The sequence below is a fragment of the Opisthocomus hoazin genome, chromosome 9, assembly GCF_030867145.1.
Source record: "Opisthocomus hoazin isolate bOpiHoa1 chromosome 9, bOpiHoa1.hap1, whole genome shotgun sequence".
NCBI lineage: Eukaryota > Metazoa > Chordata > Aves > Opisthocomiformes > Opisthocomidae > Opisthocomus > Opisthocomus hoazin.
In genome coordinates, this window is record NC_134422.1 from 7546672 (window position 1) to 7572005 (window position 25334).

The 25334-nt window shown below is 43.1% G+C and overlaps 1 protein-coding gene across 1 annotated transcript in view; it reads right to left on the reverse strand.

Moving 5' to 3' along the window:
- Nucleotides 1-25334, reverse strand: part of THSD7B (thrombospondin type 1 domain containing 7B) — a 349180-nt gene that overhangs the window by 280824 nt on the left and 43022 nt on the right. The window contains exons 2-3 of the mRNA XM_075430128.1: nt 3803-3896; nt 1368-1541 (exon numbers count right to left, since the gene is read on the reverse strand). Coding sequence (XP_075286243.1) covers nt 1368-1506 — 139 coding nt within the window. The 5' untranslated portion in view covers nt 1507-1541; nt 3803-3896. The remainder of the gene's footprint in view (nt 1-1367; nt 1542-3802; nt 3897-25334) is intronic.

The following is a 25334-nucleotide window of genomic DNA, read 5'->3' on the forward strand; positions in this document are numbered from 1 at the left end:
CTTGTTTAGTTCTAAATATATCTGCCTCAGACGCCTCTGAAGCATCGATATCTCTTTATTGTCAGCTGGAATCATCAAGTCAAATTAAATTTTTATGACTTCCAACACACACCTCTAAAGACGAATGACAGTACAATACACTTCAGAACCGAAGAGAAGACAGACACCACTGAAGGGTCTAATTTGTCTTAAGAAAACAACTCTACCTTTCAAACTTGTTCAAAAAGTCATGTAAACAACAGAAAGTTGCAGAAAGACAGTTTATGTTGTTATTTCCTCTTCATTTTTCATGCAAGGCATTGTAAAAAAAGTCTTTAGAAATACAGTAGCAGATTGTACTTCACTAGCACTTCACCAGCCCTCAGGCTCCCATCCCAGTGAGCAGGGTGAGAAGCTTGCGCTGATCCTACCAGAAGGACAGGAGCCCTCACAGAATAACTGTTTCATTATTCAGCTAATTCAGTCTCTTATCTTCTAAAGAATTACAATTAAAACCCAAATAACTAAAATAGCAAAGAACCTCTCCAAAAAACAGGGGGGGAAATTATTTTCCCATCGAATTTTATCGCTCTGTTGCTCGGGCATAAAAAAGGTCGAACCTCAAAGGGATCCTGGGCAACAAAACCCCTGGCTCAGTTGCGTATTTCTGTTGAAGTACTTTGAGTAAACATTTCCCAAATTTTCCAGTCTTTCCACTTCACTGAAAGTTCTTTGTTGTCGTGTTGTGCTACAAAACAAGCATCCAATGCGCCCCGCCTAGCTTTACGCATCTGTGTCATACCATGTCTTCTTTACCTCCTCCCTGTCACCGGGAATCGCAGCGCTATCAATGCGTCTTCACAAAGGTTTCCAAACGTTGTGCGTGCTCGATTTTGAACATTCAAACACCCCATGTGTCCAATCTGACTGATGGACGGAAACAACTCACTGAATGTACCAATGAAATGTTAATTACAAATAGACCAACCAAAAGTAGGGACTTCTGGCTCGGTTCATCCTGAAAGACGCTGGTGTGCCCTTTTCATTCAAACACGAAAAGAAAATGGTTAAATATTTCAAAGGAAGGAACATTAGGATAATGCTACCAGGATCCACTAAAAATTTTACTGTTGGATTAAAAGCATTCAGGAGCCCAGAATTATACGCTAGAGTCACTCTGGTGCATAACTGCAACAGACATGACGATTACTAATTTAAAATAGAGATTAAACCCCTCTATTTTTCAGTTACCAAAAAATTTAGAATAAAAGACATTATCAAGATTTTTTAATTGATTATTGAGCTAGAACAGATTGGCGAAAGGGCAATCAATCTATCTTTGAATGCAGGAATTATCTAGTAAATAAGCCAACATATCTTTTTCCTACCTGTTTTCCACACAAACTGATGACCTCTCCTGGCTTCCAGATCAGCTGTTTGTAAGATTAAGCAAACAAACAAGAGGAAGGACTTCCCCAGGCTCTGCCATGCCCAATGAGAAGAAACCCAGTTCTGTTGTAGAAGCATAATTCAGATAATTCAGTCTCTTGTCTTCTTTGGTCCTAGAATTAATAAAAAAAGAAAAAGCTTGCTAAAAGACTTCAAACACCAGGGCAACAGGCTCCACCTAAGGGTAACCTGGTGGCCGCTGTGCGTTTCATAGTCCCTGTGTGCCAGATTCGGGGAGGACAGGTCTGTTAATAGAGACTGTCTATGAACAGTCTCTATTGGCAGCGAAAGAGAGGGAGAAAAGGCGGCGAATGAGAGAGAGGAGAGGGCCAGCTCCCGTAGGACCTCTAGTCCCACCCTGTCAATACAGCCATCAGAAATGCTTTTAGCAGGTTCTTCAGAAGAAATCTGTCAGTGCAAATAAATGGCAAGGGATCTGATAACAGTCTGTGATGTGTCCCTTCCTTTCTCTATTTCATTTACCTTTAGCGTGACTATTATCATGCTACAGGCAGGCTAAACCGAAGCCGAAAATAGATTCCAGGTGCAAAATTCAGCTCTGAATACAGACGCCATGTCCTACATTTAAGATCCCTGACAACTGAAATCACAGAATCATTAAGGTTGGAAAAGACCTCTAAAATCATCAGGTCCAACTATCAACCCAGTACCACCATGCCTGCTAAACCATGTCCCAAAGTGCCACACCTACACGTTTTTTGAACATCTCCAGGGATGGGGACTCCACCACTGCCCTGGACAGCCTGTTCCAATGCCTGACCAAAACACCAGGCCTGGCACTGTTTCAGCTCCATACCATGTGTGAACATGGGATACACAAAAGAAACATGAGAAATGCAGCAGGAAAAGCAGGGAAGCAGCGGCTGCCTACCAGTACATGACGAACCAGCCTGAAAGGGAAAACTAGGCATTACTTGGGCATTTCTCTGGAATTTGGGACTCGTGTTTATGTCCCGGATCTTTGAGTTCAACCAGCAACCAGTTACTCCGGAGAGGTCTCTCTGATTAAAGGATTTTAATTAAGCTCTCCAACATTTCAGATGGATACCAGAACCACGCTGGGATTGAGACAGGAATGGACCAAGTCCTGTTGCTGGAGCAGTTTTACACCGTACAACTCATTAAAATAATCACTGTGCAGCATTGAAAGCAAGGAGGAATGTCTCTCTCAGCCTCCCATACAAAGCAGGAGCCCAACTTCTAAATGCCTGCTGCAGTGAATGTCTACATTGTTTACAGACTGCAGAAAAGCTCCAAAGCAAGAGAGATTTTGCCAGACAAGTTACAAAATAAAATCTTACAATTTCTGATTTAGCCCAGTAATTCAAATCTGTGTTTCTCTCACCCCAAAAGACGACCAAACAGCCACTTTCTTAGGCAGATTTTACAGGAGTTTCAAGATATTTTCATCCGCATTCAAGTGGGAACAGTTTTGAAGTCTCAAAAAATGTTCATGATACATGCCACATCAATCAAGAGCTAGTTTCTGATGGAAATGTACATATTAATTTTTTCTTATGTAATAGCTTTTGTATTTATACCATGTTTACATTCTCAACATACTTCTACTTATTAGCGATTAATCCTACTTTTATAAGTAAAAAATGTCACATCTGTATTAGCGTAAGGAGAGCAAGAACACCTGTCTTCAAGATTTGTCTTCACTGGCATAACCTTGGTGATTTTCATTAAAATTATCAGTTATTAGAAGGTTGGTCCAGAAAATTCCATTAAATTCACAACCTTATGAACACCAGCATTGTCATAATACATAATACACAGCATCAGTCTTGATAAAAAAAGTGAAGATAAACCTGAAAATAGTACATATTGAATACACAGTAAAACTTTTAATTTCAAGCTGTATTTAAATTACTCAGACAGTTTCTATCATGATAAATTCATGCAATTATATTTAATCAGATATTGACTAACTACGGTAGAAGATACAATGTAATATCTGTTATCTGGTTTAGTTCATTCTTGCGTTTCAGATGAGCGGCATTTCAGGTAAGACCTGAAAAACCATCAAGCTGATCAAATACAGCAATGCTGGCAAGCGACCAGAGTTATTCCTTTGCTCGTGTCTTCCAGGTTAATTTAGTTCAGAATTCACATTTAGTTCAGAATGCAACCCACTCAGTACAACACCCGGACAATGTAACGCAGACCACAAGTGGCCTTATATGAGGCACAAGTGAAGCTCAGAAATCTTGAGCATCCTTCAGAAACGACATAGAGAGGACCTCAGTTCTCCCCGTGCAACTACAGTAGGGAAGTCCTTGAGAGAGAAAGAGGGGGCCCTCAGACATCCTGCAATTAATTTATTTTGCCCATCTAGATGGCTGCTCACCTCACACAGAAGAGCTGAGGAGGAGCAACTCGCCCAGTGCCTTCAGCATTGCAGTTACCATCTATGACGGTCAGAGAACGGAGTCACCGACTTTCTGTCAAGGGAAAGAGACAGAATTAGTGACATTGGCTCCAACACTGTTCACACCCAAAAATGCAAAACAAGGGAAGAAATTATTCAGATGCTCAGATTTAAGTACTGGAGGGCAGCCAGCACGCCCAGCCCTGCACAGACAACACTCATCTGAATTGCAGGGCAGCTCTCCAGGTCCAGCAGAATGCCGTAAAAACAACATGCCCATGAAATGGGCAAATCCAAGGAAACCTCAGGTAACAGCTGCCAAAAATGCTGAGATTTTTAATGAAGCACCAGTAGCGCTCATCGGCTGCTTCCTCAACACACTGCCTTCATCTCAGCATACCAAGGGTCAGCAAACAGCAGTAAATCCCTGGGAGTAGCAGCCTCCTGCCCAAAACAAGGGGTTTTGCATATGTTCATTCTTTGGGCAGGACTACAAAGATAACTGGCTGCTGCTCCCCACGGAGCAAGAACAGAGATTACATTAAGTCAGGAAAAATAGAAATAAATTAGACACCGTGAGACTGATTCTAATCTCACCCACCCCAGCAGAGCTCAATAGAGTCCACTGATTTACACCACAGCAAAGCACAATAAAAATCTGTCTGTATATCTAGGTTTGTATAACACAATTTGGAACAGTAGCTGTTCTGTCCTGATACGATAAAAAATTATTGCACAGGCAACATATGCTATCTACAGAAACATGAATAAATTACATTAGGAAGGCCACCAACACTTCACATCAAATTTAGTTCCAGTATATCTCAGCTCCCAAATGTGTCAGCATGGCTAGCTGTAAACTGGCAAATATAGAGGAAAAATGGAGGAAAAAAAATGAAATTTACATTTTAAAAATTGACTTCACCAAGACTTTTTATGATTAAATTCATGCAATTGCTTAAATACGTTCAAGATATGTTTTACTCCAAAAAATATCTCACTTTTCCGAAACTGATTATCTCAATTTATTCAATATCCTTTATAATACAGGCCTAGCCAATTAACAGTCTGCACTAATAGATTCTCATGAAATTAAATAATGAGATACTGTTTTTGTATATTTGAAGGATTAGACACAAGCATCCTTTTAGCTTTGTTTGGTTTGTAAGGAATCTTGTTCAGAAAAACAAGGATATCATACATTAGGTGTAATGGCTGGGAATATACAGGCAGTCTTGAAAAAGCCATACGCAAGTTTTCTAATGATCATAACAATGCATTTACATTCTCTAATTCACTGCTAATTCTCTTAATGAGAGGACTGAATAAAACCAGTTTTAAATAACAGACTTCCATTTAGAAACCTACATTTCTGCTGAAAACAAGGCATTCAAGTATAGTGTCAAAATGGTATAAATAAATAAATATGCATACAGCTGACAAATAAATATCTGATTTCTGAAGTGTTCAAAATTTAATCTCATTTTCGATGTTAGTGAAACCTCTAGCACCAAATCCCAGTCTAATTAATACCTGCTTAGCTAGGGAGGGAAAAAAGCCTCTGGGAAGCTTCTCCCATTTTCCAGCCACTGCTCGGACAACCACAAGCTCCAGATGTGCACCCAGGGGCAGACGTTTCCACGCGAGACGCACGGTGCTAGTCCAAGACGCACCAGAGTCCTCAAAAGCATCCAACACTGGAAGACAAAAGACTGACGGTCCAGTTCTGTCCCCTCACTCTCCACGGATTGCACCCATCGAGCAGGGACCAGTGGCTCTTTCTGCAAGTTTCCATGGGACAAGAGGTTTCTTTAGTCACTCTGCACCATTGCTGTGGTTTAGCAACGTTCAGCCTGGCTCTGCTCCAACGTGGAATTATACAGTATTTATTACTGAACTTAGAAAAAGATCAACTCAAACTGATCTATACCTGAGACATGATTCCAGCCTTGTCATACATCAATTAAATTCCCCCTGAGTTCACCGGGAGTTGTGACCTTCCCCGTTACGGGTAAATCTGACCTACTTTTTTTGTATGAGTAGGGAATGCTGACAAGGACACCAGGGTAGCACTCTCCATTTAAAATACATTAGATGCAATTAGAATAATCCCAAACACTTTAAATAGCAACAAAAAAAAGCAACTGCAGATCGTACGCGTGGCTATAAATTGTTTGGCAGGTGTCCCGCACAAAGATAAGCATCATTAATCGTGAATAAATTTTCTTAACGCAAACGTAAGCAGTAATTATGCAACCATTTGCCTGCTACACAGCACAAACCCATTGCTTGTGATATTCCAAGATAATCTGGATGTTTACAGCACACTCTTTATCCTCAGACACCAGTGAAACCTGCCTTGCCTTCTCAGCAAGCTGTTCTCCCAAAAGCTAATTCTATTCTGTCCTACAGCAGCAGAACACCTGGCCTGTACCAGCAAGGGCTGATCACCAGAGACACGCACTGCAGACCCTCCCCGGGGGACGTACTTCCACAAATCCACTAATGCTAGTGCCACAGGTATTGAGCTTAATAAAATGCTTTAAACTAGGTTCGAAGGGGGAAGGGGATATTGCCCAGCTCACTAGGGATGAGCCTAGGCTTGGCGTGCCAAGGCCAGGGGTGAGATTGACAGCCCAGCTCAAGTGTGTTTACACCAATGCACGTAGCATGGGCAATAAACAGGAGGAGCTGGAAGCCATTATACAGCAGGATGGCTACGACTTGGTCGCCATCACAGAAACGTGGTGGGACAACTCACATGACTGGCATGCTGTCATAGATGGCTACAGACTCTTTAGGAAGGACAGACCAACAAGGAGAGGTGGGGGAGTTGCTCTATATGTGAGGGAGCAAGTAGAATGCATTGAGCTTGGCCCGGGGGCAAATGAGGAACAAGTTGAAAGCTTGTGGGTTAGAAATAAGGGACAGGCTCATAAGAGTGACATTACAGTGGGTGTGTACTACAGGCCACCTGACCAGGAGGAGGAGGTTGATGAGGCCTTCTACAGGCAGCTGCAAGCAGCCTCACAGTCACAGGCCCTGGTTCTCATGAGGGACTTCAACCACCCTGACATCAGCTGGGAAGACCATACAGCTAGGCAGGCGCAATCCAGGAGGTTCCTACAGAGCATCGATGATAACTTTCTGATGCAAGTGGTGGAGGACCCAAGAAGGAAAGGCGCGCTGCTGGACCTTGTGTTAACAAACAAGGAGGGACTGGTGGAGCATGTGAAGGTTGGAGGTAGACTCGGCTGCAGTGACCATGAAATGGCTGAGTTCAGGATCCTGCGTGGAGGAAGCAGGGCGATAAGCAGGATCAAAACCTTGGACCTCAGGAGGGCTGACTTTGCCCTCTTCAAGGAGCTACTCGGAGGAATCCCGTGGGCCAGGGCTCTCGAAGGAAGGGGGGTCCATGAGTGCTGGTCGCTCTTTAAACGACACTTCTTCCATGCACAGGAGCAATGCATCCCCCTGAGAAAGAAATCGAGTAAAGGAGGCAGGAGACCTGCATGGTTAAACAAGGAGCTTCTAGCGGAGATCAGGCAGAAGAGAAAGGTCCATGGAATGTGGAAAGAGGGGCAGGCCACTTGGGAAGAGTACAGGAACGTGGTGAGAGCATGCAGGGATGCGACGAGGAAGGCCAAGGCCCACCTGGAATTGAACCTGGCAAGGGATGTCAAAAACAACAAGAAGGGCTTCTTCAACTACATCAGCAGCAAAAGGAAGGCTAGGGACAATGTGGGGCCGCTGCTGAATGAGGCGGGTGTCCTGGTGACGGAGGATGCGGAGAAGGCAGAGCTACTGAATGCCTTCTTTGCTTCAGTCTTCAGTGCTAAGGCAGGCCCTCAGGAATCCCAGGCCCCGGAGGTAAGAGAAGAAGCCTACAAAGAGGACGACTTTCCCTTGGTCGAGGAGGACTGTGTGAGGGATCGCTTAAGTGATCTGGACGTCCACAAATCCATGGGCCCCGATGGAATGCACTCACGAGTGCTGAGAGAGCTGGCGGATGTCATTGCTGAGCCACTCTCCATCATCTTTGAGAGGTCCTGGAGGACAGGAGAGGTGCCCGAGGACTGGAGAAAGGCCAATGTCACTCCAATCTTCAAAAAGGGCAAGAAGGAGGACCCAGGGAACTACAGGCCGGTCAGCCTCACCTCCATCCCGGGAAAGGTGATGGAGCAGCTTATCCTGGAGGCCATCATCAAGCAAGTGGAAGAAAAGAAGGTTATCAGGAGTAGTCAGCATGGATTCACCAAGGGGAAATCATGCCTGACCAATCTAATAGCTTTCTACGATGACATGACCGGCTGGGTAGACGAAGGGAGAGCCGTGGATGTTGTCTACCTGGACTTCAGCAAGGCTTTCGACAGAGTCTCCCATGATATCCTCCTAGGGAAGCTGAGGAAGTGTGGGCTGGATGAGTGGTCAGTGAAGTGGATTGAGAACTGGCTGAATGGCAGAACTCGGAGGGTTGTCATCAGCAGCGCTGAGTCTAGTTGGAGGCTGGTAACAAGTGGTGTCCCCCAGGGGTCAGTACTGGGCCCAGTCCTGTTTAACTTCTTCATCAACGACCTGGATGAAGAGTTAGAATGTACCTTCAGCAAGTTTGCTGATGACACCAAACTGGGAGGTGTGGTAGACACACCAGAAGGCTGTGCTGCCATTCAGCGTGACCTGGATAGGCTGGAAAGTTGGGCAGAGAGGAACCTGATGAGGTTCAACAAAGGCATATGCAGGGTCCTGCACCTGGGGAGGAACAACCCCATGCATCAGTACAGGCTTGGGGTGGACCTGCTGGAGAGCAGCTCTGTGGAGAGGGACCTGGGTGTCCTGGTGGACAACAGGTTAACCATGAGCCAGCAGTGTGCCCTGGCTGCCAAGAAAGCCAATGGGATCCTGGGGTGCATCAAGAAGAGTGTGGCCAGCAGGACGAGGGAGGCTCTCCTTCCCCTCTACACTGCCCTGGTGAGGCCTCATCTAGAGTACTGTGTCCAGTTCTGGGCTCCCCAGTTCAAGAAAGATGAAGAGCTACTGGAGAGAGTCCAGCGGAGGGCTACAAGGATGATGAGGGGACTGGAACATCTCTCCTACGAGGAGAGGCTGAGGGAGCTGGGGTTGTTCAGCCTGAAGAAGAGAAGGCTGAGAGGGGACCTAATAAATGCTTATAAATATCTGAAGGGTGAGTGTCGGGAGGATGGGGCCAAGCTCTTTTCAGTGGTGCCCAGCGACAGGACAAGGGGCAATGGGCACAAACTGAAGCAGAGGAAGTTCTGTCTGAACATGAGGAAGAACTTCTTCCCTCTGAGGGTGACGGAGCACTGGCACAGGCTGCCCAGGGAGGTGGTGGAGTCTCCTTCTCTGGAGATGAACAAGACCCGCCTGGACGCAGTCCTGTGCAGCCTGCTGTAGGTGACCCTGCTTCGGCAGGAGGGTTGGACTAGATGACCCACAGAGGTCCCTTCCAACCCCTACTATTCTGTGATTCTGTGATTCTGTGAAGTCTTTGCACAGTCACATCCATCAGACTAGGAACAGACCTTCCGATCCAAGCGCGTACATGCCCGGGACACAGCTGTACGCGCACACTGCCCAGTTTGTTGTTTCATGATGAACACAGCTACACTAAATTGCCTTGACCTTCTTCCACTTACACGTCTGGAAAGAGACAGTCTTCTGCTTAAAGTAGAGGCACCCCAAATTCATTCCACTTCCAACTGCGTCTGTCAGAAACCGCCTGTGCAAAAAGTCACTTCGGGTCACGCTCCGACATTAATATTTGATTCTGCAAGTGCTCCCCTTGATGTCAGCGGGGTGACCTTGCATACATGACAATGGCAGCTTAATTTTCTATACCTCTACTTTTTCATCTCCAAACCTTAACGGAGAATATTTTTACTCTTCTTCCACGAGTATTTTAAAAAATCCTGGACAGAAACATACAGCGTGAATGAGCTAAATCTATAAATCAGGTTGACAATTGCCTGACAGTATTTTTGTCCTAAGTGGACAATCATCAGGAATTGCAAACTTTAAGCGCCACAATCCTTTGGTAATTTGCTACAACAACTCTAAGGGTAAATAATGCCTGAAAGAACATCTGGTGTTAGCACATCTGCATATGGAAGATGCCTCCAAGCAACGAGCAAACAGCCTAAACCAGCCTGCTTTGGACTGAGAGTGAGCCTGAATGACCTTCAGATCGACAAAGCTGAACACAAACTCACCCTGGGCCATTTTCACGCATAAACCTTAACAACCTGTCTCCACACTCAGTTGCTGGAAAGCTCAGTAGTTAGTCACCATCTTTACCAGTTATATTTGAAAGTTCATGTATTTCGGTGATGTCTATCATCAAACAATAAGAATCTATTAATTTTTTTCATCTTTTTTCTTGTATTCAATTCTTGTCCCAAAGCTATAGAAGATCCCGGTGATTAAAAGCAAGAATATGGAATTACTGTACCGCCAATTATTTGGTTCTTAGCTTACATCAGCATGTTTGGGGTAAAAAAACATGGATCCTAAGTTTTCCTGCTTCAGTTTTCGTATATCCTAAAAACGTAACAAAAGCAGTCTTGAATTTAGAAGTTTAATTATAAACTTAGCTAAGTGGATTATAATGAAAGATGTTCCAGCAAGGGAGCTCAAACTGATTCACTACGACTACATTAAAGAAAACACCAGAGAATAGACTTTCCATCAGTAGAACGACTTTAATTAAAACAGTGATAGAGCAGAACTGTTCTGTGAAACGATGCTGCTGTTACATCTCCTTCACCTTAAGTACTTCCAATGGACTCTATGGGAACACACTTGACTTTCAACTACAAAAAGTATATGTGACTTCAGACTTTTCTGAAGAACTCAGTTCAGAAGCTCAGTTAAATGTAGTTGAAGCAAAACTTGCTTCATTTGTACACAAACAGGTATGGCTCACACTCTGCCAGAAGAGCGGGGAGATTTCCAAGTCAAGGATTCGGGCGTTTGTGAAAGGCACCATCCTGATACTCCTCGGCTGCATGATCACGCAGCCCCCGACAGCCCCCAGGCCCACTGAGAGCAGAATGAACGATGCTCTACAACCATGAGCACCCCGACGCATTCCGTGTGATCCCGTATGCAAGTGCCCAAGCGTTACCCAAGCCTTGGACTTCTCAATGGCATTTAACAACCACGGATCTTTCGGTGCTCTCGCTGTTGTATCTTAGCACCCAAAGTAGGCTAATTTACCTTCACAAATGTTCTTCAAGCTATTATCATACTCCTCGCAGCAGGAACAAGTACAGAGCAATTAAGATCAAAATGCTCAAGACTGTCAATAGGTTTCTCTCGCGAACTCAGGCATTGATTTTTTTCTGAGCGGCAGAACATAGAAGGTGTCCAACAACTTTTAAGTAACCTTTTCACACTGCTTGTGGACTTTCATATATTTAATTAAATACAGGAAAGGCTGCAGCAACTCAAACCAAACACCCACAAAGCCCCAGATCCTGCCTCTGACAGGAGAAGAAAGCCAAATGCCCAGGGTGCAGTATAAGAACAACGCGTGCAAGAACAATACTTCTCACTGTATCCTCCCAGTCTCCAACACGCCGTGGCTTCCACACCTCCCGAGTCAGAAGACCTTTGTATCTGACAGCCCTCTTATAAACTTCTGGAGTCAGATCCTGAACCTATATAAGTTTGGGTTTTTTTTTTAATATAGGTTATGTGTATTTGTTTTATATATATATAAAAATCTATATAAAATAATCTATATTATATATGTTATATATTATCGCTATTAGATATACTATAAATAACATATATAACATATATACTATTTATATATAAATATATATATTTCATATATATATTGTTATGTATATAACCTATATACGCCTACACCTGGATGCCTCCTCATGGCAGGCTTGGCAGCCAGCACAGCAGAACACAGCCCAGAATAAACTCAGTGATGTCTTCACAGTCTAGCACGTCCTTTCCACTTTCCATAACAACAAAATTTTACAGCTGGGGGGGGGGGGGGGGGGGGGGAAGGGAAGGTTCTTTTTGTTTATTTGTCAATGGACAGAGAAAAGTTTGAGTCTATTATCAACACGCTGTTCTGCTGTAGCTTTTATCATTGGCAATGGATGAACTAAAAGTCCTTTCAAACTCTGCTATATCTAAGAAGTGCTGTCACAGTTGCATAGATCTTGGATTACTGTTAAATTGCAATTAAGCAGACAAAGGGAAAGGGAGCTGGCACTGCTTCCAACGCCATTTCAGTAAATGCTATTGCAAGTTGTTGTTCAAAGAGGATTACTCTCACTTCACTGGCAAAACATCGCATATAATGCACATTCAGCAGTATAATACCATTTGAAAACTAGTATTTGAAATTATTTTCCATTAAGAAGCAAACCTGGAAATCAGGCTCAGCAGAGAGCAAACTCCCTACTTTAGCAGCACGACCATTCACACTGAAAACAACAGCAAGCTTTGAAGTCCCCAATTACAAGGCACATTCAAAAAAAAAAAAAAAAATTTAAAACGAAAACCACCTCATCACCTCTGCTGCAGGAGCAATGGCAGATTTCCCTAGTATTCCCATTAAAGTGCTTTCAGTGCACAGAAATTAAATTGCTTTACTGCAGTGATTTTCTTCTGCATTCTGATATTACTTTACATTATTTGACATTAATACAGCATTGCGGGCTGTAGGTCAGGGGTTTTTTTCCCCCTCACTGGAACATGGCCACCACACAGAACTTATCAATCTTAAACACAACGTCAAAATAATACAACCATCACCAAGCATATGAGCTCAGCAAAGACTTCGCCTCTGCTTAGCAGGGGAAGGACCATCTGCTCCCTTGCCACGGGACTGGCGTATCTGCAGCTTATCTCCAGTTTAAAATGTTGTATTCTACACCTCTGTGGAACAACCAGAGCAACCGAGTGCATGCACACACCCAAGCATCTGACCAAACAAATTACCTGCAGATAGGCAGGAAAATGTTACAGTTTTAACTTGTTACTCAGCTCTGGGGAGTACCTGGGGTTCAGTTTTGAACCGCTAAATATTGGTATGACTAAAATAACCCTGCTTTTGTACACACAAATATGCAGAGGTCAACTTCAGTGATTCTTGAATATATAAAGTTTTCTTTCTGCTGTAACACATTAAAAATAATTTCTTTTCCACCTTATTAGCACCTCTATTTGCAAGTACTCATCACTATTTTGCCATTTGCACTACCAAGCTCTAGTTTACACCCAAATGAGCCAATATGGAGACAGAAACACATCCACAAGATAAATCCCATTTCAAAAAATCCATTTCCAAAGTGCTGAAATATACGTTTATTCCAACACACCCTCTGTCATCAGCTGTTTATTTTAGTGCCCCAAAGTACAAACTCGTAGGAAAGGAGAAGATGTGGAGCACAGTGCAATGCCAACCCTACACCACTCCAGAACCACGCTGGCTCTACAGAGGAGCACAGCTAATCACACGCCACCACTGCAGGTCTTCATCTCCCACCAGACATCACCAGCGAAGCCTTGTGACAAAGTCTCCAACAACCAAGGCTTCATTTCAACAGAACAGAACCCTGTGTAAGTCGGGTTCCATGTAAGAATATGTACTTTAAAATAATTACAGCTAGAGTTGTCAAAATAAATGAATCAAATATATTTTGTGATGCCTTACTATTGATGAATTCCTTTTCCTTCCATCCCCTTTGCAACGGATGCCCCAGTCATTGATGTCATTTGGCCCGGGCAGACAGCGTAGTCAAAGGATTAAGAAAAATGGTATTACTTTAAAAAAAAAAAGACACCATGAAGGCTGAACACTTGTGAAAATAAAAGTGACACTGGGGTAAAGAATTTCTAGACACTGCTGCTGACTGCACGCACAGACGACCACGTGCACACGCTGCCCTCTGCACCCAGCGCCCGCCAACTGCGGGACAGACGTGCTCCAAGGGACCGAGGGCAGCACAGGGCAGTAGCGCACGGCTCGCACTGGGAAGGAGCATTTGGCTTTCAGGTGGAATTTATTTTCAGAAACGTGCAAGCGACCGCGCATGCCAAACTCCTGCCGCCGCTGTGCGTGGGCCTTCGGGGAAGGCTTCCCAGACCTCATCTCCCCCCCCGCAGCGGCAGCACCCAGGAAAAACGTGCCCCCATGGCAGACACCCACCGCAGCCGAGAGCTCCCACCGTCGCACCGCATCGCTGCCTCTGGAGTGGGAGAAACACCAGGCAAGTGCTTCGGCTCCGAACCCAGCACCAGCACTTGTGCCTGAAGCTCAGGCATTCCCAGGCACTGCCCAAGAGCCACAGAACCAGGTGCAGGAATTTGATTTTAGTAACAAAAACCATTAATAACATCTGCACATCGATTTACAAGTGGACTTGCTTTCGCCTCAAGATTAACTATGCATGGCAACAAGAAGAATACCAAATTGCCATAAGGACAGTTAGAAAGAACGATACGGCCCTCTAAAGCAGTTGGAGCAACCAGTTGAGTAAAGCTGTATTACCGATTTAAAAACTTTGTCATTGTTACCTTCTTCATTCTCATTTCCTTTCGCTTGTAGCTGGTTATAGTCACTCACTGTATTTTATCACATTGGAAAGTATAACCTCTTTAGGGTGAGAAAAATATTTGCCCTGAACACAATATAATACGATTCACACAGGGGTCCCTGACACTATTGCAGTATTGATATGAAAAAAATAATCACAATTATATCAACCGATAAAAGCCCATAGTACAATATTATTTAAGCAAGGTCAATCGCCCGTGCAGGTTGTTCTTACCAGAGTTCACGTTACATCACTGGTCCCATCATCCCGACCTTCCCTGCTGTCATCCCCATTACAGTTCAATTAACAGAGGAGTCCTGCAGCGGCTTGATGAGCATCTGCTGCCTCTACCTGGCAGTAATTCAATAAGGACACGCCATAGGAAGAGATAATGAGAAGTCAGCCCAGTTGTTCTGTCTCCCCCCAGGAGAGCCGACGAGTTTGGTTTATCAGAAAGCGCGTGACCTATGAAAAGTATCAGTTAATTTCGTATTTCAGAGCTTCAACACATTACTGGTAATTTAGAGTGTCCTCTGGTTTCTCTGACGGCGCAGCCCACAAGGATCCAGACCCAGTTTTCCTGCTGGGTCCCTGACTAACAACCCTTCCCACACTGAAAGGATAAATCTTCCCAAAAGCACCTTCTCTCCGCCAGTTCTACCAAAGGAACAGTTTCTACGCGTGCATTCAGCAGTGGTAGGTCCGAATAAAAAAATTAAACACCTAGGCATAGAAAATGGGCTAGAACTAGTACCGAAGTAATTCAGACTGAATGAAATTCACACCCGCGTCAAACCCGGGTGAAACACTTTCACACAACCAGAACCTCCCAGGTTCTCCTCCTAAGCTGCAGACAGTATCAGCCTGGGTTTTCTCTCCCTGCCCCACAGAACACAGCTATCCATGTTATCAAAGCTACCGATGCAAAGTGAAGTGACCGCCTCTTCCTCACCGGTGCTCAAATTCCGGTTCTCCCTCCTTTTTCCTCTGCACCTTCCCTGCAGAGTCCCCCCTCGTAACTCCCACCTACCCTCCCTAACTCTCCTGTTGCTTTAGGAACACACGTTCCACCACTAAAAACGCAGAGGCACCCCCAGTCCCTTCATCTCCGACTCCACCACCGGTTGTCACAGTGACTGTTCGAGGGATGTGGCTCTGCATCGCCTCCTGTAGAGCTCTCCCCTTCTCTTACTGCCATAGATCAAACAGCCCTGGAAATGTAGAACTTCTCTGCCTCTGCTTTTGAGACTTTCAATTTCTTCCGCTATTTCCCATGATTCTCCTCTTCTGAGTACTGAAGACATCTATGTTCTTCTTTCTATACAGCTTCCACTGATGTTCAAACTGTGACCAACTCCTCTGTCACTGTTTCCTTCAGCTCACTCCTCCTAAACCCCACACTTCTTCTCACCAACCACCACAGCTTCTCGGGTAGGACGTACTTTGCCTTGTGATTGTAGTGCCCTCATCAGTTTTGCAGCCTTATTTCAACAACCTTATTCACTGAAACAGGCATTTTCAACTTGATTTCAAAATCAATTGTCTATTTTATGTCTCCTTAATATCCTTAAGGCGCAGATTTCCTGAAGAAGAGCATAAGTGTGAGAGGAGAAAAAGAGAAGATACGTTTCCTTCCCTAAGCTCTGCTCCTGTCGCGGGCAGTGAACCACAGTGAATTTATATGGCTGCACAGTCCCAGACCTCCACGCTCATGGCTTGGTTTCTCTCAAGATGAGCTTCGTTTGAGACACATCTCTTCCCATCGCACAGTTATTTGCCTTGCACTGAGGACTGCTTACTTGCTCTGACTGCTCTCTTCTATGAGTACACTCATCGGGCCTGCTCACTCCTCATTCACACGATAGTCCAGCTGGCAGGTCCCTACACCTTGGGAGGTCTCCAGTCCAACCTTCTGCCGAAAGCAGGATCAGACAGCTACAAATCACACAAGACATCACACATTGTCCCCAGCTTTTCTAGTTTGCTTCTACTTTCTACTTGGAGAAGAGGAGGCATCAGGGGAGGTTTAGATTAGATATTAGGAAAAATTTCTTTATTGAAAGAGTGGTCAGGCATTGGAACAGGCTGCCCAGGGAGGTGGTTGAGGCCCTATCTCTGGAAGTGTTTAAAAAAATGGGTAGATGTGGCACTTCAGGATATGGTTTAGTCGGCATGGTGGTGTTGGGTGGATGGTTGGACTTGATGACCTTAGAGGTCTTTTACAACCTTAATGATTCTATGATTCCATATGATTCTACGATTCCCACCAGAAAGCTTAGGCTACCAAGCTCATGCCAACCAACATGAGATCTCAAGTTGTGGTTCACCTCTTGCAAGTCCTACCGCCAGGAAGCTTTCCCTCATTTCAGTATAATGCTCTTTTCTTCAGTCAGTTCTGCCATTTCTTTCTGCTCTTCAGTTTAATCACCTGCTGCACACCTACTCCTTAATCCTCAAACCTTTCCATCCTCTGCCTCCAACCCTTTCCCACACTAACCTAGTTGATTTCTCCCAAAAGATAACAGATAAAATTTTATTACGTTTACCACCTTTCCTCAGCTTGGTTTCTTACACCTTTTCTAGTCCTGCAGTATCTCATTCCTTCTCCTAACGAGCCCTTGGTTCACTTGCATCTCCCCTCTCCTATTTTCTGATTCCCTGAGGTCATTTTCAGGTCTCCCACATTTTCTCCTCTATTGTTTTCTACCTTTTTTTTCTCCCGCCTTGGAAAAACATAGAGGAAACCCTACAGACACGCTACATTATATCCAAACAGGACACCGTAACCGTTTTAGAGTTGCAAATAATCAGCATTTAAGAAATGCTAGAATTAAGGTCGCCTTGCGGGAATGTATTAAGATAGTGAGGGTTCACAACTACATCTATTTTTACCATATTACTGAAGTCTATATTAAAAAGCAATTTAAATCTATCTTTGACTTCTTTAGCATTTATCTATTCATCACACTTGCCTTCAACCCTCTCAAAGCCTTACTCATACTCCTCTGCAGAACAAGCAGAAAGTACCTGTAAATATCCAACAACTACAATTACAGAAAATGTTATTTACTTCACTCTTAATAGTTATGTGTACCATTAAAAGAAAAAAATTTATTTAACTATATTAGGTTAAATAACTCTAAATTTGATAAACACACCATGGACTAGTTTCCATCCGGTTAAAGCAAGAATAGACAGAGCCTGTATAACAAATGCCAGCAAACCAGTTAGTGACAGTCACTAGCTAATTTTGTTTTAAAGCTGCAACCCATTATTAATAGCAGAGTAAAACACATATATTCAGTCACACAGGGCACAACCGTAAGCTGCAAGCAAGGAGTATTAGACACTGTTTCAGGGCAAGGACTGAGAACAACTCATGGGGTGCCAAGAACGGGGCTAACAGGGGCACTTTAAAACCCCGGCAGTCAACAGGAGGCTGCCCAAAGTCTCCACCTCCACTTGCCAATACTGGACTTGCATTTTGTCCACTGGAGAGTGTGGTGGTTAGGGTACGCTAAAACTTTATTTCTTTAAAAAGATATACAAAAGCCCCACTTTTTGTACTAGTCAAGACAAACTCGTCAGACTTTTGCAGGTTAATATATTTTACTGCCTATTTTTTTCCCCAAACACTTCACCTTTCCAAATCAGATGAATTAATGAATGAGTCAACTAATGCATAAAGGCTGCTATAAAAGGACACACATAGATGGATGTTTACCAGATTTTAGCCTTTATTTTCTGTGTGTTTCAGAATTCAAATAAAAATTGAGTCAACCTTCAGGAGAAATTGGTGCTGGCAGAAGTTCTCTTTGTGGATTTACACTTATAGAGATTACCAGCTTCTGCAGTGAAATGGCTGTACTTTAAACTAAATAAAATCTCCGTTGTTGATAGCTTTCCAAGACTGATGCATTCTTGCTCGCTGGAAGTGTTTGGGACTGCTACTATAAACACTTTCAATATTAAAATCTGCATTCATTCTCAAGCTTGTATTCCACATTATTTGAAGTATTTTACCCTCCTCTAGCATTTTCTTCCTTCAGAAAGATGGGAATCTGAACTAAATACAGGACTTGATAGCAGCAGTAATCCAATATACCTGATTACACAAACAAATCTAAAACAAAATTACAATTTAAATGACGGAAGTAAATATATTGCAAGCCCTGGGCATTTCTTTAAAAATTGGTCTACCAGACAATATTCGGCAAGGGCAGCACGAGAGCTAGGTTGTAATTTTGCCTATATTATTTTTTTTCCTTATGTGGTAAAACTAGTGGGGAATTAGGTTACTGCTAGAGTTAGAACTCCATTTACTATGTAATTTTTCTTCAGTAGATGAATCTTTTTTAAAGGACTGCAATTGCTTTGAGTTATACAAAAAGATTGATCTGTAGAAAGTGGAAAATATCTCCTGTCCTACTTTCAAGATTGGAATTTTGTCATGACAGCAATTGTTTTGTAGGATTATTCCATCTCTAAGTTAAAAGAAAGAAAGAATCTCTTGTTCTGTGGGAAGAATTTCCCCTGACTTACAGGAAAATGCACATTTGCAAATATAAATATGCTTAAAATCATGGGCTCTACTTTTCCTGCTAGACAAAACTAGCAGTGATTTGGACTCCGTGTTAATGAATACCAAAAGCAACTTGGCCCTCTCTTGCCAAGGACCTCCGTAAACTGCAGTTCAGCAAAATAAGACAATCTTCCTATCATGTGTGAGAGCTCAGTTAAACCATCATTTTAATGTAATCCTATTTAGTACTCTCACGTTTTCTATTCTGATGCTAGTGATGTTAGTGTCTTAAAAAAAACTAGGAAGCAAAAAAATACAGAGGTAGAAGGGAAGGGCAGGAGACAGGAAAACGCAGCTTCTGTTCCACTGAAGATCACTGGGTGGGGAGGGGGAAAAAAAAAAAAAAAACATCCAAAACCAAAGAACCCAGAAGCATGGAAACAGCTTACAGCAGAACATAACACCCAAAGGGTTTTTCTGGACCCCAATCCATTCTGACAAACACGATATGAACTGTGAATTGAGAAAGACTGCTCTAACCAAAAACTTTCGAGCAATTTTCAAAAGTTTTCCTGCTTCCAACTGCAATACTTACTCAGGGGTGAACGCTTTTGCTAAAGAAATCAATGATTATTATGACAAACATTCAAAAAAACGCACAAGAGGGCTATAGGAACATCCCTTAAATGCACATACTTCTTTATACATGATCGACTAATCACCCAAAGTATTATGTAAATCAGCTAAGCTTAAAAGTTGCATTTAAAATTATCCTCAATATCCATTACAAAAGAAAGGCACCTACCCACTGATAAATTAGCAATTGTAATGAGGGATTTTGAAAGCCAAGGGTAAATTGATTGTTGTTCCTAATTTTCTCTTTATTTTAATCCAAAACTCTCCACATTGCAAGAAATAAAAGTATAGGCAAGAGGGCGAGCAAAGATCTTAACTGCCATATAAAACGTCTAAAAATAGTGTCTCGGTATGCTTCCATATGCTGGAAGTAGAGGTGAATATCATCTATATAAATCTGTTTCTCGCAGAGGTTTTCAGCAGCATCCAAGACTTAAGAATCAATTGTAAATTAGTATTTTAGAATAATCAATAAGAGAAAGTGCAGGTCACACACAATATGCAGCATTTAGCAGGAAGATAGAGCCATACACCATTTCATACAAAATATATAGAGACCTTATTATAAGCCATATATTTTTAATCTTACAGAATTTATTTGGGCAGAACTTTTTAAATTGTTTTTAAAATATCACTTTATTTTAACAGCATTGTTAATGAGGTAAGACACTGCCAGGCCTGTGGGTTCAGAATACATACGCCTGATATGGCTGCTCAGTTCCAGCTGAACATGAGGAAGAACTTCTTCACTCTGAGGGTGACAGAGCCCTGGAACAGGCTGCCCAGAGGGGTTGTGGAGTCTCCTTCTCCGGAGGCATTCAAGACTCGCCTGGACAAGGTCCTGTGCAGCCTGCTGTAAGTGACCCTGCTTCGGCACGGGGGTTGGACTAGATGATCCCCAGAGGTCCCTTCCAAACCCTACCATCCCGTGATTCTGTGATGGCTCTATGGAAATCGATGGTGCCTACACACACCAAAGGAAGGGGTCACCGCCCTGATCACTGCAGACATAGTCAGCAGATGGAAAGCACTGCTGACACACCAACCCATAACCGATCTGCAAATGGAGCAGCCGTTGGCACGAGGGAAAAAGGCAGGTTCCTCATTACACTCGACCACGCAGGAAAAGCTGTAGACTCTTTCACCAAGACCATCTTGGGAGTAGATCACCTCATCAGCGCCATGAGGACCCTACATGCTCAGACCCATGTTGTCAGCACTGCTGAAGTGGCTGCCGCTTCCAACACCTGACAGTCCTGGGACCTCATGTGAATGAGTGACAGATGTCACACCTCCCGAGAGCGAAGAGATGACAGCATATACTTTGGAAGGGAGGAACTGACAGCCAACTCAGAAGCATTTCTCTTGCTTGCTAGCAGGAGCAATACCTGCTGTTTCAACTGGGAAAAAGCATTTCAACCATAAGGGAACATTATACAGACACTGATTGACTGTCTTACACCAAGAAAAGAAAGGAAAAGGGAGTTTTTCTCTGTCTCTATTTCTGGGTTAGGCAAATTACTATCAAATATTTGAATGATGATCCTGAGAAATGATTGCATCTCTAACAAAACCTGTACCGGTACCAGAACTAGGCTGAGTGAAATAATCTTATGCTAATGCCAGTTTGTCTTCCAGGTAATCAAAGCAGCACTGCATTCAGCCAGCCACTTCTCTAAACAATTCCCCCTGCAAACTACGGCTATGAGACCCAAATTCCTGCACAGCCACAAAGAAGGTGAGCATGAGATGAAATACGAGCAGGGACCTACCGCGAGAAGACACAAGCAATTATTTAAAGAAGGTGCCTATCCATGGAGGTCACCACGGAGAGTCTATGTGACATGGAATCACACCCAATTAAGCACAGAGCAGAACCTGGTTAAACAACAAGGGAAAGAATAATTAGAAATTGTTGAAGTGGTACCTTGGACTACAAAAAAAGAAAAAACAACCCAAGTCTTTATCAGTAAGTCAGCAGAAGAGCCACCGTGCCTTAAGCACCTTGGTGCCTTCAGGACTCTCACCCTCTGCAAGCGTAAAGTGCGTCACTTAAGAGGAAACTTCACAAGGCCTTTCAGGGAAGAAACTGCCAGGTAAACAGCCACAGACCAGCTCCAGCGAATCGACCCAATGTTTACCTGCATAGTTTTTTTTATTTCTTAGCACCCTAACGCATGCTACATGTACCACACGCTCCACTGCAAGAGAGTGAACCTTCCCATCATCAGCAACTTCGCACAGAACAACGGCTCTTTTAGTGGTATTCCAGCGGATGCTTTATGCACTCCAAATGATACATGGACACGGAAACACAGGAAGAACACTGTTCATTTGCCTCACTTTACATATTTGTTGTATTTAATAACTTTCCTTATTAATGCAAAACAACCTGTAGAGGGAAATAAGTCAAAAGTACTGACTTTCCCTTTTGTTCTCTCACAGACCATTTCTCATCAGAGAAGAATCAGGAGCTGCTCTCAGAGCTAAAAAGAAACACATTATTCCACGAACACAAGTTCATTAGGAATGAAGTTATAGTTCAGCAGTATAATTCTCTCTGCTTTTGTAGATACACACTTCTCTAAGTGTACTCTCACCCAAGTCTATACCTTAACATCCCTTCAAACCCACCAGAAGCTGCTTAATGTGTTTCCATTTCAATAGAGAAGCTTCTGTAAATTCAAAATCCTTTTAAAAATTGTTACTACTGTTTTATTAATTTCTGAACAAATGAACAGATACCTGTTTTCCTGCAAACCTTTTAAATTTTATTTTCTCTAATAAACACTGATACGACGGAAGTAGGTCACTATGCACATGCAGTCTAATTTCCTACATTAAGCAGGCCAAAGAACCCTCCTGAAAATACCTGCATCCAGGCTGTTAGCTTCTACTTAAGCTATGATATGTACTTTAAATATGGATATGACCTTGCTCTGAAAGTGTCAAAAGTCAGAAAACAAAAAGAGTTTTATATTTAACTACAAGACCTATGGTCTTCCTGTAGTTAACCATCATTTAAAGCTATAAATTTCAATCTTAAAGTACTAAACTAACAAACAAAGAGGTATGCAAGCAGTGAACCCCGTCCCTTCTCTACCTTTCCATTCCAATAGAGCAGCACAAGTCTGACTGATGAAAAAAATCACTGTAAAAAAAAAAAAAAAAAAAAAAAAAACCACACTGTAACCTTTTTAGCAATATTCTCAGATGTGAGCAGTGATTTCAGGTGCCCCTCACAGGACACAGTAAATGGGCCAAGATTGCAGAAATCAGGTGATGAGAACCTCCAGAAACCAGCCTCTTTTACAGGCATCTCAGAGAAACGACAAAGAAATGTATCCAAAATTATTCACATTATGCATACTAGTGCAAGCTCTCTTCTGATTGCCTTAGGGGGGTTAAAACAGCAGCCTGTGAAAAATAAGTGTCCATCAGGCTCATTGTGATTTCAGACACATTCATAAAAAAAAAGAAGAAGGTTATGCTTATATATAATCCTGACATGTCAAGAGTTATTTGGGGATTTAAAAAGACATTGTAAGTATTTTAATAAAAGCTATTATGTATTGCTATAGGATATGAAAAATACCAAGACAGATTAAAAATGGTAAAAAAAACCAGCTTGTGCAAGGGCCTACGCTTCTGTAAAGAAGTGACTCCCTTCTGAAAGGATCCAGTTCCAAAAGACTGTACTAGAGGAAAAAGAGGAGGCAGTGTTAATGGAGAGAAACCACACAGAAAATTATGTCTAGATAAATCTGACGCATATGCTGCTTCATCAGCGCAGTGTGTATGAATTTTTCATGATAAAAATTTCAATTTCTTTCAATAAAGAAAATCAGTATGAATTAAAAGCTCTCCCTAAATCTTTCTTTGAAAGACTACAAGGAGCACTAGATAAACCCTGTATAGAAGGGAGTTACCCGTTTGATATGCAGGATTACAATACTGGACCCGATTCTGCCGTCACTGAACTCCAATGAAATTTCTAAGAAATTTAATCCACTTCAAAAACAAACTCCTTGGCTAAAAATCTTTTTACTTTATTTCCAGAAGGAAAACTGCAATTCTGGATAAAGCCCTGTAACTTCTGCAAGTAACTTCTGCAGATGAGCAGTCCTATACATAAAATAGACTCCTTAATGTACTTATTAATTGTGTTCATTAATAGCTTTCCATCTACTGCAGCCTCTTAAGAAACACCGTAGCAAAGAAAACATGTGTATCTTGAACCAAAGTGAAAAGAAGGAAAAAAAAAAATCCAGCAGAAAACCCCCAAATCCGTAACTGTATTTGTCTTCTGCTTCTGAAATAATTTAAGAACCTCAGGGCAAGTAAAGGTTTTTTCCAAGAGCCGTAGCTGCAAAGAGCATCGAGCAGACAGACACAAACCAACGGCGATAACAACTTTGGGTCCGTCCTAAAACTGCGTGGAGTCACCTCGCAGCAACCCAACTACAGCCCACTCCATAAAGACGTGTTTACATTTTTTAGCCTCTGCTCGGAATCACAGCAGATTGCCAGGCTCACACACGAACCGAGCCTCATCTACAAGAGAAAACGGCAACACGCGAAGCACCTTGTCTTCGCATATGCTCTCGTCTTACATCAAGCTGCTCGGCTGCTTAGCACGACTCCTCTTTGTTTCAGTGTCTTGAACAGAAGAGGGGCCTTTTATACGACTGAAGTCGGCTTTCTAATGTAAAACATGCTATTATGAAAGTTATCAAAATGAAATCTAAACAGTAGCTACCCATTCTCCTCGCTAAAAGTTATGGCCTCATTTCAAAAGCAATAAATTCAAATAAAATTTAGTCAGGAAAAGAAAAATTGCTAATTTCCTTTACTGTGTTACCTAATTAAGAAGGTGTCCCATGCTGTCCAGTTTCTTACACAACCTCAGCTGCCTCATCATCTCACGGCTGTCCCCAACCCCTTCTCCTACCATCCAACCTCCTTGTCCCTCTTCCACAGGTCCCGCAGCACCTCCGGCTTCACCCCGGCGACCGGCCGCACCTCCTGCTGCTGGCTCCACACCGTGCACGCGGGTACCGGCGAGGGACGGGATGCTCACCACACACACTGCTGCCTTCCCATCAGAAGGAGCACCCATTTCACCTGTCTACTGGAGGCAGCCACCAGCTCTCATTACACGTACGGAAATATAATTGCCTTTGAGACACCCACCCCTCTACGAGCTTTGGTTTGGACTGTGCAGCAGACTGCACGGGGGCACTCACAAGTCAGGCTAAAAGCAAAATTTAATAATACATTATACACAAGTTCATAAGCAATTCGCGTACATAATTTGACAACATTATATTATTTGATATGAAATTGACTGTCTGCAACTGACGTGGCATGGTATCTTAAAAATAAGCACCTTTGCTGTAACAGCAAAATAAATAAATATTCCTCTTAGAGTCCACCAGTACCTTGTTTCTTTTCCTTCAGGAACGGATCTATAAGTCATGCTATTATATGAGAATCTCCTTTATCTCAGAAGAGTAATCACAGAATCACAGAATGGTGGGGGTTGGAAGGGACCTCTGGGGGTCATCTAGTCCAACCCCCTTGCCAAAGCAGGGTCACCTACAGCAGGCTGCACAGGACTGCGTCCAGGCAGGTCTTCAATATCTCCAGAGAAGGAGACTCCACCACCTCCCTGGGCAGCCTCTTCCAGTGCTCCGTCACCCTCAGAGGGAAGAAGTTCTTCCTCGTCTTCACCTGGAACTTCCTCTGCTTCCGCTTGTGCCCGTGGCCCCTT